The sequence below is a fragment of the Protopterus annectens genome, chromosome 8.part0, assembly GCF_019279795.1.
Source record: "Protopterus annectens isolate FY-2018-M chromosome 8.part0, PAN1.0, whole genome shotgun sequence".
Taxonomy (NCBI): Eukaryota; Metazoa; Chordata; order Ceratodontiformes; family Protopteridae; genus Protopterus; species Protopterus annectens.
This window is the reverse complement of record NC_056741.1, coordinates 402,577,913-402,593,225: the sequence shown is the minus strand read 5'-3', so window position 1 is coordinate 402,593,225 and position 15,313 is coordinate 402,577,913. Positions and strand designations below refer to the sequence as shown.

The 15,313-nt window shown below is 44.6% G+C and overlaps 1 protein-coding gene across 1 annotated transcript in view; it reads left to right on the top strand.

The window, feature by feature from the left end:
• RPRD2 (regulation of nuclear pre-mRNA domain containing 2) overlaps window positions 1-15,313 on the top strand; it is a 2,300,864-nt gene that overhangs the window by 1,194,620 nt on the left and 1,090,931 nt on the right. The window contains exon 5 of the mRNA XM_044079912.1: window positions 6,388-6,514. Coding sequence (XP_043935847.1) covers window positions 6,388-6,514 — 127 coding nt within the window. The remainder of the gene's footprint in view (window positions 1-6,387; window positions 6,515-15,313) is intronic.

Here is a 15,313-nt window from a genome sequence, read left to right as displayed (position 1 = left end):
AGTTCCATATGATGAAATTTCAGCAACATACCTTGGAACTCCTGAAACAAAAAGTCTTCCTTTCCTGCTTGGGCAGAATCTAAAAATTTGCAAGAGTTAATGCATTCTGCAAGTCAAGTAACTAAACATACCTTGCACTGTGGTTTTGACGCCCTAGAAGCTTATTGCAGGGCAGCAGTCACCGGATCTGTCATTAGAAGGCATGCGTGGCTTAAGGAACAGCCCCTGCCAGATCATCTCAAATCTAAATTGTTGGATGCCCCCTTGCACAAAGATAACTTATTTGGCACTAAGGCAGAAGAGGTCTTAAAGTAGATGGAATAAAAAGCAAAATCTATGCAAACACTTCAGGATTTCTTGGAGGTTCAGTCCTCTAGGTTTAGCAGGCATTGTCCCTCCAAACACTGGTCCATTTCTGTTCTAAGTAAACCGACCCAGCCTAGGCTCCACGGAAGCAGCCCCCCCAGACAGCAGCCCCAGGGAAGGCAGAGATCTAAGCAGTAGACTACCTCCACTTCAAAACCAGGGAGTTCTAAGCCACCCCCTTAATGGTAAAAACTCACAGTGACTCATCTCTCCACCTCCTCCCTCTGCCCACCGTCACTTACCCCTAGGAGGAAAACTCTCCTTTCACTCAGACACCTGGACCACCAATACCAAGGACCACTGGGTTCTGAAGATTGTCTCTCAGGGATACAAATTTTCCTTCCACACCCTTTCAACCGCAAAAGGGTTCCCAGATCTACCATCAAATCAGTGGGCAGAGGCTCAAAAGCAAATCCTTTCCCTGCTCTCTCTGAGGGCAGTAGAGCATGTTCCTGCTGAACAGATAGACAAGGTTTCTACTCAAGACTTTTTCTGATGCCCAGAAAAGAGGGCACCTGGCACCCCATCCTCTATCTATCCATTCTAAACACCTTCTTGGTGATCCCAAAATTCAGAATGCTTACCCCCCAGCAGCTGCTACCCATGCTCTCCAAAAATGCTTGACTAGCCACCCTATATCTAAAAGAGGCCTTCCTCCACATTCCAACCAGGGAATCATGCAGGAAATATCTCCGGTTCAGGGCAGGATCTCAACACTTTCAGTTCTTTGCACTTCCGTTTGGCATATCTACTGCTCCCAGAGTTTTTACAGAATATCTGTCTCAGACCATTGCCTTTTGCTGACCAAGAAATTTTCAGATTTACAGACAACTGCCTTATTCAGGCAGACAGCCAGGAGAAGCTGCTCAAGCACCTGGCCTTTGGAAGGACCCTATTAACCTTCCTAGGGTATGCAATCAACGAAAAGAAATCCAAAGGATAGTATTCCTCGGAGCAAGTCTGGACACAGCTTCCCAGATGGCATACCTTACTCCAGAGAAACAGATTTTCCTGACAGCCTACGTCTCTCAACTAGCCACCAAGCCCCAGTTAACTGCAAGGAAGGTCCTGCAAGCTCTGGAGTTCATGGCATCTTGCATACTACTCATTCCATATGCCAGACTGTGTATGAGGAAACTTCAGTGGTACGTAAAGAGCCTTTGGTGCCAACACTCTCAAGACCTGGAAACTCTTCCACCTATAATTCCTTGCCTCAGAAAAGATTTTCTTTGGTTTGCAACAGCATGCTCCCACAACAAGAGAATGCCTTTCTCCCCACCCCCTGCTGCCCAGGCCCTCACCACCGATGCATCAGACTATGCTTGGGGTGCACACCTGGACAGCAAGTGCATACAGGGCCAATAGAGCTCACAGCAAATCTCTCTGCACATCAGTCAAAAAGAGTTGATGGCTGTGCAGCACGCCTTGATAGCTTTCAAGCCCCTTCTCTCTCCAGGGCTCTTGTGATCAAAGCAGACACCACTGTGATGTGATGCATCAACACGCAGGGAGTGACTCTCTCCTACCGTCATGAACCTCTGCCATACATCTACAGCTGTTAGCACAATTCCTACCAGGCTCTCTCAACTTTCTGGCAGACCAATTAAGCAGTAATCTTCTGGACCCACATGAGTGGCAACTCAACAGAAATACCTTCACCCTAATAATTCAGAAATGGGAAAGCCTGAAGGTGGACCTCTATGCCTCATACACCAACCATCAGCTCAGCAAGTTCTGCACCAGGGAGCATCACTGCATGGCTTGGAAAGTGGATGCCTTGTCCTTCCCCTTGGGTCAATCTATCGGTCTATGCCTTTCCTCTCCTATCTCTCATCCCCAGGGTACTGCTCAAAATAAGGGAAGAAAAACCAAGGACCATTCGTATAGCTCCAGACTGGGCCCAGCATTACTTCTACCCCTTACTGCGCAGCCCGTCCTCACTCAACCCCATGGCATCTTCCTCAGATTCCAAACCTTCTGACCCAGAGGGAAGGGGAGTTCTTGCATCCCCAATTGCAGACACTCAGTATGGCAGCTTGGCTTTTTCCCTAACCCTGAACCAGTCTGCTAACCTCAGTAAACAGGTTCTGGATGTTATCTGTGAGGCCAGATGTCCTAGCACCAGAAAGTCTTATGCTGATAAATGGAAAAGGTTTTGCACCTGGATCCAGGCGAAGGGAGCCAGTACGGCACAGCCCTCCCTCCCTCTCATCCTGGATTACTCAGCTGACCTACTGCACAGTGACCTCTCTTTCTCCTCTACAAAAATTCATGCCTCTGCAATCTCATTGCTCATTTTCCCCACGGAGCAGCCCCTTTTCTCACACCCTTTGATCAAACAGTTCCTAAGAGGGACTAGCAACTTGAGGCCACCCAGAAGGGCACCAACACCAGCTTGGGACCTTAACTTTGTATTGGAAAAGCTCACCCTGCCCCCTTTTGAATCCACTTCTTCTGCAGAGCTGAAATTTCTGTGCTAGAAGACAGCTTTCCTTCTGGCCATCACTTCAGCCAGAAGAATGTCTGAGCTGCAAGCATTCATGGCTGTGGAACCCATCATCTTCCATGAAGACAGGGCATCCCTCAGAACTAACCCATCCTTCATGCCCAAGGTGTGTGGCTCTCAAACAATCCATTCATTTGCCACCTTTTTTCCTAATCCCCAGAACAATAGGGAAAGGATTCTTCACTGTCTAGATGTGCACAGATAGCTCAGATTCTATCTAGACAGGACTAAATCCTTCAGAAAGTCTGATCAATTGCTGGGTTAGCTTTACTACAGGGACAGAAGGCAAAGCCATCTCCAAACAAGCCATTTCCTAGTGGATATCACACTGCATCCATTTCTGCTGCAAACAGCATGGAAAGCCTCCCCCCAAGGGGGTCAGGACACACTCCGCCAGAGCAGCCTCTGCCTCTGCGGCCTTCCTCAGGGGAGTCTCCACCAGGGACATCCAGGAGGCTGCCACCTGGACATCTGTTCACACTTTTACCAAGCATTACCACCTGCCTCTCTTCTCCAAATCCAGGGCAGGGTTTGCCTCTGCAGTCTTGCAGGGCATCCTAGCCAGCCCCTAGTTTCTTTGACTGCCTCCACCCTTTTCCTCAGCTTTGGGAATCAACCCAAATGTGATGACTGCAACAGTGAAACACGAAGAACATAATGCAGTTGTGTACACTTACCATAAATGTAGATGTTAGAGTGTATTCACTGCTGCAGTCCTGCCCCCCCCCTCCATCCCCCTTTCTTCTCTTTCTCTTCTTATTACCATTCTAACTTGTTGTTCTCCTTTCCTTTCAAGGGACATATTGGTATTTATTTTCCACTGGTGGGGTTTCTTCCATCAGACCCTGGCCTCCTACTTGGGGGGCTTCTGACAGGTTAGGCCAAGAAAAGCTGATGTAATGGCATTGGCTTCCTTACTTTATACTAGTGACGCCCTGGTGTCAGTCCTCAAGTGACAGCAACTGACGCAGAAATACTAAGTCTGTGGTATCCGGGCCGGCCAAGGGCTACCCTGGCAGGGATAACCCAAATGTGATGACTGCAACAGTGAGTACACTTAAACATCTACATTTATGGTAAGTGTACACAGCTGTACTTTCTTCCTTATTTTCGTAATAGCAGCAGTTACTACAAACTTCCTCACAGAATGTTTCCACTTGCACAAGAACAGGGGTATTTGATGATCCCTGACTCCAATCAGCTTCAACCTACTGTCTGGACGATAGTCCCTTTAGGTGCCTGTTTACTCTGGGTGGTCCGGTAGGTGTTAATGGAGAGAAGAAAGCCTGCTACTAGAAAATAATATTAGTAAATGGAAATGGTGTTATATTTGGTGCTAACGACATAACCATCACCCATTCAGTTAGTATTTTCTGGCTTTACAGTGTTTGTGTGAGTTACTATCCTGTGGCCTGTCTTACTCCATCATGGTTCATTTAGTGGCCATTTCCATTTGTCTGCCCATGGATCCTCCTCTTTCAAATTACGCTCGTGTCAAAATGTTTTTGAAAGGGGTTTTGCATAAGAGACCTCCAAGAAAATGGCTTCTCTTCAGTATCTTAATTTTGTGATAGAGAAGTTAACACTTGCTCCATTTGAACCAACTAATTGGGCTGTTGGAAAACTGTTTTACTGATTGTTCTCAAGTCGTCAAGAAGAGTATCTGAGTTGCAAGCACTTACGGTGCACCTCTCCTATTTTATTTGTGTTTAGTTTTTTTATTTTTCCTTCGTTGACTGGGTTAGTGCCACTAAGTTAGTAGCCTTTTTTCAAGGGAGACCTGAGGTGGTATATATACTACTAGTGGAAATTTGGCTGGGGCATTGGGGAACTTCCTGTATTCTTTTTGATAGAATCCCGCAGGATCTTTTACATCCACCTGCGCTACCACCAACTCAAGCAGATTGAGCCTCTGTTTAACATTTCATGCAGGGGATGGCAGACTCAGGAGTGCAGCAAACCCCTTATGCTGCAATGCAGTGTCAGTAGTCGAGCTGTCTGGTGTGGGAATAGAACCAATGGCAAGTGTGCTACCTGTTTGCACCACTGACATTTTCCACAGAGACGGGGTTTCTTTGAGAACTAATCTTTTTATGCCTAAAGTGGTATCCCTGTTTGCTTTAAGCCTAGTTGTCTAGCTCCTTGTTTTCTTTCCTGAACCTAAAAAGTAAGGGAGAATGGATACTCCATACATTGGATGCTACGATCAAGTCTAGTGCTCTCTTAACAGAAAAAAAGTTTCAGATAGGTATATCAGTTCATTTCCTTTGAAGGTAAGAAGGGACAACCTGTGTCAAAACAGAGTATTTCCAAATGGTTGTCTCATGCAATTTCCTTTTTCTGTTCTCACCACAAGAAAATCTACCTGCCTATACCATCCTACCTGTGAAACAGCATGCTAACTTGCTACTTGTTTCTCAACTGTTTAAACTTATCAAGAATGATACCGTCATACCACTTGCTTTCACATTATTCAGAGATGCACTGATATTCATCCAGGGCAGTGGCTGCCTCTCAAGGTTTTTATTTTTCTAGAATGCATGCTTGGAAAATACTTGCGCAGCAGCATGGGCTTCACTGGATACTTTTGCAGGACACTTCAAGTAGTAAACACAGAATCACATCTACCTTGAAGTGTCTGGACCCACTAGAGTGAGTCTCAAAATGCAGAGATTGACTGGCTAAAAGACTGGACTGACTTGTACTAAGTTTGAGGTACCATTTCTCAGAATATTCCCTTTTGTCTGCGGTATGGCAATCTTGGAGTTGGTATATATAGGTTTGAGGGGTGTGGGGGTGGACTCCCCCATGCAAAAAGAAATGTAAAGGAAAAGCATGTTCTTAGAGAGTCACTCTTCTGTGTTTTTGAGGGAGATTCAGCATGTCCATACTCAACATTTTGAGTGCTAACATTTCAATATGGAGCCTGTCTCTGTTAGTCATAGTCATATGAGGATGATCGTACAGGAGGTTAAACATGGAACTCTTGTTGATGAGGAAGGACAACCTTGTGTCATATACAGAAGTTATGTAACTTAAGTTTAGATCTAGTTGAACGGGTCTGTCCTGCTCAGTGTACCTAATCCCATTTCCCTTGCATCGGTGCAGGTATAGACTGGACTAATAATGATTATGTATGTTTCTAATTTGCTTAACCACAGCATGACGGATGTTGGGAGGAAGCTGCTTGTTGGATAATTATGGATAAAAGTGAAAGGGCAAGTAAACCAGTAAAATTTCAGGTGCTGAGCTGACTAAAGACCATTACCTGTAGTTCTGTTTCTTGACAAGGATGGACTTGCTCAAAGTTAAGGTCTAACATAAGTACATATCAAAGGGTGTATGCAAGAATACCATTTTTAGTTTCTTTTTTTCTGTTTGATATCTTCCAGTAAAGTATTTAGCAGCACACACAAGATGTGTAGTACTGATTTGATTGAATGTCATTGCAAATGCTAACTAACTAGCCGTCTTGGTTTCCTACTTCCTGATGCTATTCTTTGGTTATTTTCTAGCCACAAGCTCTCTTTGATCAACTTTTGTTATATAAACAGTCCGAAGATCAAGTAGAGTTGAAGGAGAAGCAGTTGTCTACTATGAGAGTGGATGTCTGTAGCACTGAGACACTCAAACGTTTGAAAGGTAATGGTCATTTGCTCTTCTCAGGAAGTTAGCATGTAGTTTAAAGTTGTGTTGTGATCAACCTATCTACTGAATTCCTCAGCCTTCTGTCAAGTGAAAGTATACTTTGATACAGCATAAATTCATTAATTTTTGTGCATGGGTTAGATGACAAATTCTAGGATTTGTTTTCAGTTATGTTTTTACAGGCTTTCACTTTGAGCACTGACCATGAGCAGTTTAGTAATGCAGTGCTTTCAGCATAGTTGTCTTGCTGTATTGATGACTTAACTTGTTTGCCATAAGTTCATGTGCTGAATCTTCACTGAGAGTACTGTTCTCACTTTGCTTATGCAGCATATTTTTATCACAGTCTAAACATCTGTTGGATATGCTCATGTCAATAAACAGACGAGAGAGAGTCATGGATTTATTTACATTTTTTTAGTTCTCAAAAAAAAAAAAAAAAAAAAAAAAAAGTGCCTCATGCCAATTCTGGCCATTAGCTGCTCATGTTAGTATGTCAAAAAAAAAAAGTGCCAGATGGTACAGACCATCTTTCTGTGTCTAGAGGGAGGAGAGTGGATATAGTGGTTGGACCTCCGGGATACATACCTGCACGTCAGGATTGCAAAGGAGTACAGGGGGTTTCTGTACATCTGGGTTGGAACTACTTCACAATTCATAGTTTTGCCATTCTGCTACACCATTACCCATTCATCCCTTTGTATGGCAGTAGTCATTAACTTCAATATGAAAACCCTGGAAGTTGAGATCTTTCCATATCTGGATGAGTGGCTTGCTTACATGACGAGTAAGACCCTCATAAGAACAAGAGACTGCCACCTTCAACTTTTCGTGTCCTTAAAGTTCTCCATAAAAGTTACAGTTGGAACCAACTCAGACTCTGGTTTTCATAGGTTGCAACCTGGACACTATACAGACAACAACCACAGTACTCCACTTTTTACTACTATAAGTCTTCCATTGAGGCCTTCACTACCGTCCACATAAGCTCTCAAAGCCCTGGGATTGACAGCAACTGTCTTGAATGTCAAATGTAGGTTCTTCAGGAGACACGAAAGTGCAGTGGTCACATGATAAAATGAGAAAGCCTTCAGTCTCATGACTGTTTGCAAGAAAGACCTGCAGTGGTGGTTGGAACTCATCAGTCTTTTAACAGGTCTCCCATTCACCCTCCTATTTCATCCGTCATGGTTGCCACACAAACGTCACTGCTGTAGTGTGTGGGTGGGTCATTTCATAGGACAGACTCTCCAAGGAACCTGGTCAACTCAGGAGGCCAACTTTGCATATTAATATACTGGAGAGGAGGGTGGCACTGTTATTGATGCAGGCATTTCAGAAGCTTTTTCCCCAAGGGTGCAGTTTCCTTACACACAGTATTACCCTAGTACATCAACAAGCAGGGAGGAATCAGATCTTATCACCTGTGTCATGAAACCATATGTGTGTGGCAGTGGGTTTTCTCAGCAAAAAGCTTTCTCATAGTAATGAAAAATTCTCAGCTGGCTCAACTCCATGGCAGATAGGCAGAGTAGGAAAATAGTGATATCTTATGAATGGTTCCTCATTCTTCAGGTGGCACACGATCTGCTCCATTGATTTGAGGAAGCATTGCTGTGAACTATTTGTAACCCCCTCCAACACGAAATGTGGCAACTTTGCTTTACCCACCATCTCAAGGACAATCTGAGGGATGCTGAAGTCCATCAATAGCTTTTGGGCCTGTATTATGTTATTCCACCCCCTAACACCAGTTGTCAACTTCATTCAGAAAACCAGGCTACACAGAGCTACTGTCATCCTCATAGCATCATTCTGGCTTTTCCACCTGTGGTTTCCCATCTTTCACCTCAAGCAGACCTCTCTACTTCTTGATTCATCTATGAATTTCCTAGCTTATTCATCCAGCAGTTGTCATCCAGGCGTATCATCTCTCTGTCGAGCCCCATGATGTGTACAGTTCCATTAATGATTAAGGACCCCAGTCTTCCTTTACAGGTGTTCTATATCCTCACAGCCTGTGAGAAATTCCCTGTTCAGAGACTATACAAAAACAAGTGGTACATATTTCTTAACTGGACCAACCAAAGAGGACTGCACACTTTCTTAGCTTCATTTCAGTCAGTTCTGTCCTCCTTATCTTCACTTTTTTGTAGAATCAAGCTTCTCAACTTTTAAAATACATTTAGCCATAATTTACAACTTCCATGAGTGATTTAATTCTCAGGACCTGGCTTCTTTCAGAATCTGCAAAGCATTCTTCAAGTCTTCCTTTTTGCTAAGGCTTACCATTAAAGACCCCGAGCCACCTTAGGATCTCAGCTTTGTTTTGGAAAATTGACTCAGTCCCCCTTTAAACCAACTCATTCAATAAAACTAAAAAATTTGACTTTAAAGATACTGTTTGTCATGAGTGTTACTTCTGCTAGAAGGATCGCAAAACTGCATGCTCTATCTAGCCAACCACCATACTTAGTTTTTCACAAAGACAGGGTTTCCTTGGGTATTGTCCCCTCCTCTCCTAAGGTAGGTGCTGAATCGACCCTAAAGCAACCTTGCCACTTACTGTTTTTCCGCAGTATAAGCAAGGGTTAATGCCACCTTCATTAACTAGGCAGCTGAGGTTTTGCCTTCAGTGCACAAAACATTTTTAAATAAATGATCAGCTGTTTCTGGCCTTTACTAAATCTGATTTGGGCAAAAGGTTTCAAAAGCTTCAGTACCCGGATGACTTTGTTTACATTTCTTCTATCTACACCTCCTCTAATAGACAAGTTACTATGCAAACCAGAGGCACATTCTGTAAAAGCCTTTGTTACTTCAGGGATTCCTTATTATAATTTTGTGCAGCAGCTATGTAGACATCTGTGCACCTGTGCATCTGTGTACATACTTCAAGCTGGACCAAGTATTTTGGTCCAGGTCTTCAAGGTCACCACACTCCTTGGTTTTCTGTCATGATGCTAACCAAGGCTTGTAGTTGGAGACTTTCCCATGCAATGAAGTGGAAAGACTGGATAGTCTTTTGAGGTTCCGAGTTCCATACTTAACGTAATGTAGGCTCTTAGATTATGCACACTGTCCACTTTACAAACCTAGCCACTGTCTCCATTTCAAATTGTCATCTAATCTCCTGGCAAACCTTCATAGATGCTCTTTTTCCTGTTCTTCAGGGCATTATCGTAGAACAGAGTTGGGCATCTTCACTTGATCTGTGGATAAAGAGGGTGGCAGTGTAAATGAGGTTGGCTGAAGCTGTTTGCCGTATTTGTACCCAGTGGCAAACCAGAACATCCCAGTGAAATGGATGGGCATGGTTAGTAAAGATCCAACATTTATAGTAAGTACATAACTATCATTATGTAAGTAGGCTGTTGTCCAGTCCTGTGACCTTTATTGTAAGAAATCTTTGTACTTTTTCTGACTATTTTTTTCATAGTGCTACATTATTTTTAATATTGAATTGGATCATTGAGGTGGAAAGTGGTAGAGTGGTCTATTTACAGTGGCTAGACATGCCCTTTAGATTACAAGATGTACAATTGCACAGTGATCAAAGTTTGAATTTTTTTTTTTTAGCATTTTCCTTAGAACATTAATGGTGTAGTTTTATGAGCTGCTCATTTATTTTGCAGTGATAATGTGTCCTTTTTGCCAAGTGTTTGTGCCTCATTTACTGATTAGGGTGAAGTCATTACTACTTGCACCAAGCATATATTTTTGTGGACCATCTTAGAGAATTTTCACCATCATCTAATGAAGTAGTTATTTTGCCCAGTCTGCTTTTGTCAGTGTTTACTAATAATAGACATTTCCCACTTTTATATATGTAAAAAAAAAAAATAGTCCAAAAAGAACTGAATGTAGTACAGAACCTTGTGAAACAGCACTCGTACCCTTCTAGAGCTAAACAGGTTACAGCCCCGCTCAGCTCAGCTTGTATGCTTCTGCTTAACCACTGATGTGTTGTTATCCTAAATCGCCTTCATTCTTAGGAGGTTGGGCTCAGATCTGATCCGACTTAGCCTTGTATACAAGCCCGAGGTCTTCCACTAGCTCGTGGCTAAACACTATCCCATCATGCACTAGGAGAGCCCCCCGGATCTCATTTGCTGCTAAACAAGATTGGGTGCACTTCCTACTGGCTCTGGCTAAGTAGACTTTCTTACTTCATATTTGTGGGAAATTGTTTTTCTCGTTGAATATTTCTGCAAATAACTTGTGTTAATTAATTTCTGCGTGCTTCTGTGGTTATACTGCTGTTAGCCGTCATTTTTCCTTTAGGCCTTTTCTCCCTGTCCCGGCCTCATTTTAAATAGCCCGTTTAAGCTAGAGGGCTGTGCCATCCTTTTCTCTTTCTCATAAACAACTGTTGGTTAACTATTCTTGTTTAAAAAAAAAATCTCTCTCTCTCTCTCTCTGTATGTGTATATATATATATATATATATATATATATATATATATATATATATATATATATATATATAGATATATACACATACACACACACACATACTCTGAATGTTAGCTGCTGTTCTTGTTGTTGATCTTGTTACAATGTCTTCCAAAGATTCAAAAAGCGAGGAATGTGGACAAAAAATGTCCTTACTGATAAGCATGCTATTTGTGTGCACTGTTTTGGAGCGGTCCATCTCCTGGAGTCTTGTTCAGTCTGTCACAGGGCTCTTTTGGAGAGAAAGAATAAGCTGATTCTTAGAGGTCTGTTGAAAACCCCCTTTTCTGAAGCATTATGAGAAGGTCCGGGTTCTTCCAAGTCTGACCAGTCTCCTTCTTGTAAATGAGATAAGTATGGGAAGTGGATCTTCCTCTTCCAGTGCTCTTTTGGAGCCTTCTAAAAAAATTTCCAAAGTTTCCTCTCTTTACTCAAATGTCGTCTGATCCGAGATGCCCACTACTTTGGCTCCATCAGTTTCAGTTGCGGAGCCGGTCCCCTGGCTTGGAACCGGTACCCTGTACTCTCAGGTCACTTTGCCCCAGCCTTCCAAATCTCCTGCCCCCTTGACTCTGTCTTCCAGGAGCCTGTCCTATGACATGGATCGTGTGGTGCAGAGACTGTTAGGGACACTGGCACTCACCAAGTTATCGAATCCAACCCTGAGGGCTTCGGATCTGACTGAATCCTCCCCTTCTGCATCGATTCGTCCTCCGATCCGACCTCTGAGCCGGAATGTCTGGATCTGATATTGGTGGAACTGTCTGAACCGAGGCCTATCACAGGATCGTCGGATCCGATCATTGCTCCGACATTCCTGCTCCATTGGAACTTGAGGAGTCTAGGAGCCAATGCTGTCCAGCCTGGTCCGGGGGAGGGAGGATCTGATTGAACAGTTGCTGGATCTGAACTTGCCTCTTGGGGTGTTGGCTCGGCTGAGCTTGACTTCTACCTCAGCCTCGTAGCCGTCCCCTTTGGTCCAGGGCATTTCCTCCGGTTCTTCGGAGCTGGGGGTTTCTTTGGATCACGGGTGGGGGCTTTTGAGGTGATGAGAGTGCTCACTCCACAGACAGCTCCACTCTCATCCCTGAACATTCTTTCCCCAAAGGCACCGGTATCTGCCTCTGTACCCTTGCATCCACAGGGACACCGAGATCCCAGGCCTCAGGATGCCCCACAGGGTGCCACCCACTCTTCTGAAACCTCTCAAGAGTATCCCTTGGAAGAGGGTTATGCAAGAGGAAGCATTTAGACTCTCCAGGGGAGTTCATCATTTTGGTTATGGACCTCGATGAAGCCAAGGGGTCCCCACAGTCACCTCCTGATGATGTCTCATTTGGAGACATCTCAGAAATACTTAGAGAGACGGCTGGAAGTCCACCAACCCTTCAGCAGAGGAGTCCACGTAACTGAAGGCTTTTGGATCTCACCCTTCCTCTACTCTGGTGTCTCTGGCTTTCGACTAAAATATGGACTAAGTTTCTCGAAAGGAGTGGGAGTCTGCAGATTCAGTGGAATCTGTTCCTCGGAGACCCAGTAAGTTCCATCACCTCACCATCAGACAAAAATGTATTAACTAAGGGAGTCCCAGTAGATGCTATGGTGGCGGCGGCAGCCACCAAGAAGCAACTCTCAGACACATCATCTTCTTTCCTTCCACTGAACAGGGAGTCTCACACGATGGTCAGATATGGAAAGTGCATTTTTTCTTCAGCGACATTTGCTCTTAGATCGCTGAATTTACCTGACTCCTTTTACTAGACTACAGAGAGATGATCTGAAGGAGCTAGGAGATGCCCTTCAAGGTTCAGTAGCTGAAGGAGTGTCAGAGAAAGTTTACTCTTAGCTCGCTACCTTAAATTCTGTGGTCAACTCCTCCAAGAGACCGATTTCTTATGCAGCGGTTGAAGCAGGCAGAGCAGCAGGTTCAGAAATTTCCCTAAGGAGACATTCTTGGATGCGCTTGTGTGACTTTGCGGAGCCCACTAAATCTTCCTTTGTGAATGCCCCATTTGATGGCTCATCTCTGTTCGGGTCCACAGTCAAGGACACTAACCAGGTGTGAACAAAAAGGGAGGCCTCTCCCTGCCATAGGAGTCCATTTTTCCTAACTACCAAACCTTATCCCAAAGGTAAAAAAGGAAGTGGGAAAATGTGGTTTCGAAAATCCCAGAGAGCTTTCCAGGACACACCTGGTGATTCTTCCCAGGAGCAGAGGGGGAAGTTGTAATGGAAGAAGCCCACCACATGGTAGAGGGGATCTGCAGAATCAGGGTGACAGGGAATCCTCCTTTGGTACGCCCTTTCAGTGCTCCTGAAAGGAGGCCTGCTTGTCTATCTCTGGAGGCAGTCAGGGGTCGCTTATCTTTGTACCCAAAAGCCTGGGTAACAACAAAAGACAAGTGGGTACAAAGCATCCTATCCAGAGGTTACTCCATACCCTTTTCCTTCCCCGTCCCCCCCAAACATAAAAAACATCCCTGACATTTCTCCCAGTCAAAGGGAACAGGCAACTCTAGAAATTCAAAAGTTGCTAGACAAGAGTCATCCAAACAGTCCTTGCAGCCTAAATAGAATTTGGAACTTACTCAAGATTCTTTTTAGTTTCAAAGAAAATAGGGGACTGGAGACCAATTCTGGATCTCAGCAACCTAAACAAATCTCTAAGAAAGTCCAAGTTCCAGATGGTAACACTGCAGTCAGTTCTCTCTTTTTTGGGACAAGACAATTGGATGTGCTCGATAGACCTCCAGGATGCATACTACCACATAAAAATGGACAGGCAATCCAGGAGACACCTGCGCTTTCCGCTGGGAGCCAGCCACTACCAGTTTCGAGCTCTGCCTTTTGGCCTCACTACAGCCCCCTCCTCCCCCCCGAGTGTTCACCAAGTGTATGGCAGTAGTCGCTGCTCACTTGAGATGCCTAGGATTCAGAGTGTTTCCATACCTAGATGACTGCATCCTAACTGCCACAACTGAGCATCTACTAACAAAAGTGAGACGCACCACCTTGCAGCTCTGCTCTCACCTAGGAATCACAATAAACTATGAGAAATCTGCGTTGTTGCCGTCTCAGTCTGTCGTTTTTATAGGAGCAGAATTAGATGCAACAAAGATGATGGCCATACTTCTTCCAGAAAGGGTGCAAGTTCTACAATGTTGGATCTTAAATCTTCTTTCCAAGAAAAAAGTGCAAGCAAGGATAGTCCTAAAAGTCCTGGGGACTGTGGCAGCATCAGTAACCTTTTATCCCATTAGCACGTCTGCACATGAGAATTCTCCACTGGCTACTGTCCACTCAGTGGTTGATGCAAGAGCTGCCCATGTCCAACAAAATATTGATAACAGAATCTTGCAAAAAAGATTTTTGTTGGTGGCTTTACTCCACTCATGTGATGCTAGGTCGACTCTTTGTAGTTCCCCAACCACTAGCCACAGTGACCACAGATGCTTCTCAGATATGGGGGGGGGGCATTGTCTGGGAAAGACTATCCAAGACACTTGGCAGGACCCCACATCAATGTCGTAGAGATGAGAGCAGTGTTTTTAGCGTTGCAAGCATTCCAGGACTCTCCTGCTGGGAACTATTGCAATGCAGACAGACGTGTCAGTTGCATGGTACATAAACAAGGATGAACCAGGTCTTACCTACTCTGTTGGGCGACCCTGAGAGTATGGCACTAGGCAACCTCCTCCAAATGCTTTCTGATGATAGTGCACATCCCGGGAAATCCAGCGTAATTGCAGGCAGACTCAGCAGAGCGATTCTAATGCCTAACGAGTGGTCCCTAAAACTGGAGTGGTGGAGAGGATTTGGAGAGGATTTCCCGCAAATGGGGCCAGCCTTGCTGCGACCTTTTTGCCACATCCATGACTGCCAAATGCAGCAGCTACTTTGCCTTGACCCCCCCCCCCCCCCACTGGGGGGAGTCACCAAGGAATGCACTTGTACACGATTGGCCCTCGGGTCTCCTTTATGCTTTTCCTCCCTTTCCGTTGGTACCCAGAGTTCTTCAGAAAGCCAGATGTTATGTTGTCCCCATCTCGCCTCCATTCTTGCTGGTTGCGTTCAAAGCCAATCCTCTGCTCCGACTTAGCCGTATACTATAGCTCGTGAGCTTTTTCTGGCTCGAGGCTAGCCCCTATCCCAACATGCCTAGCGGTAGTTACCCAGATCTCGTTTGCCGCTTGCAGCGTCGAGATTGCTCATACTGGTTCAGGCTAAGTATCTTCTTGTTATATTTCCTATAATTTTTTTGGCTAGTGTGCGTTTCATCTTAGGCTAGTGCTTTTCTGACCTTTCCGCTGCTGCCTTTTTTGTTGTGGCCGTCGTTTTC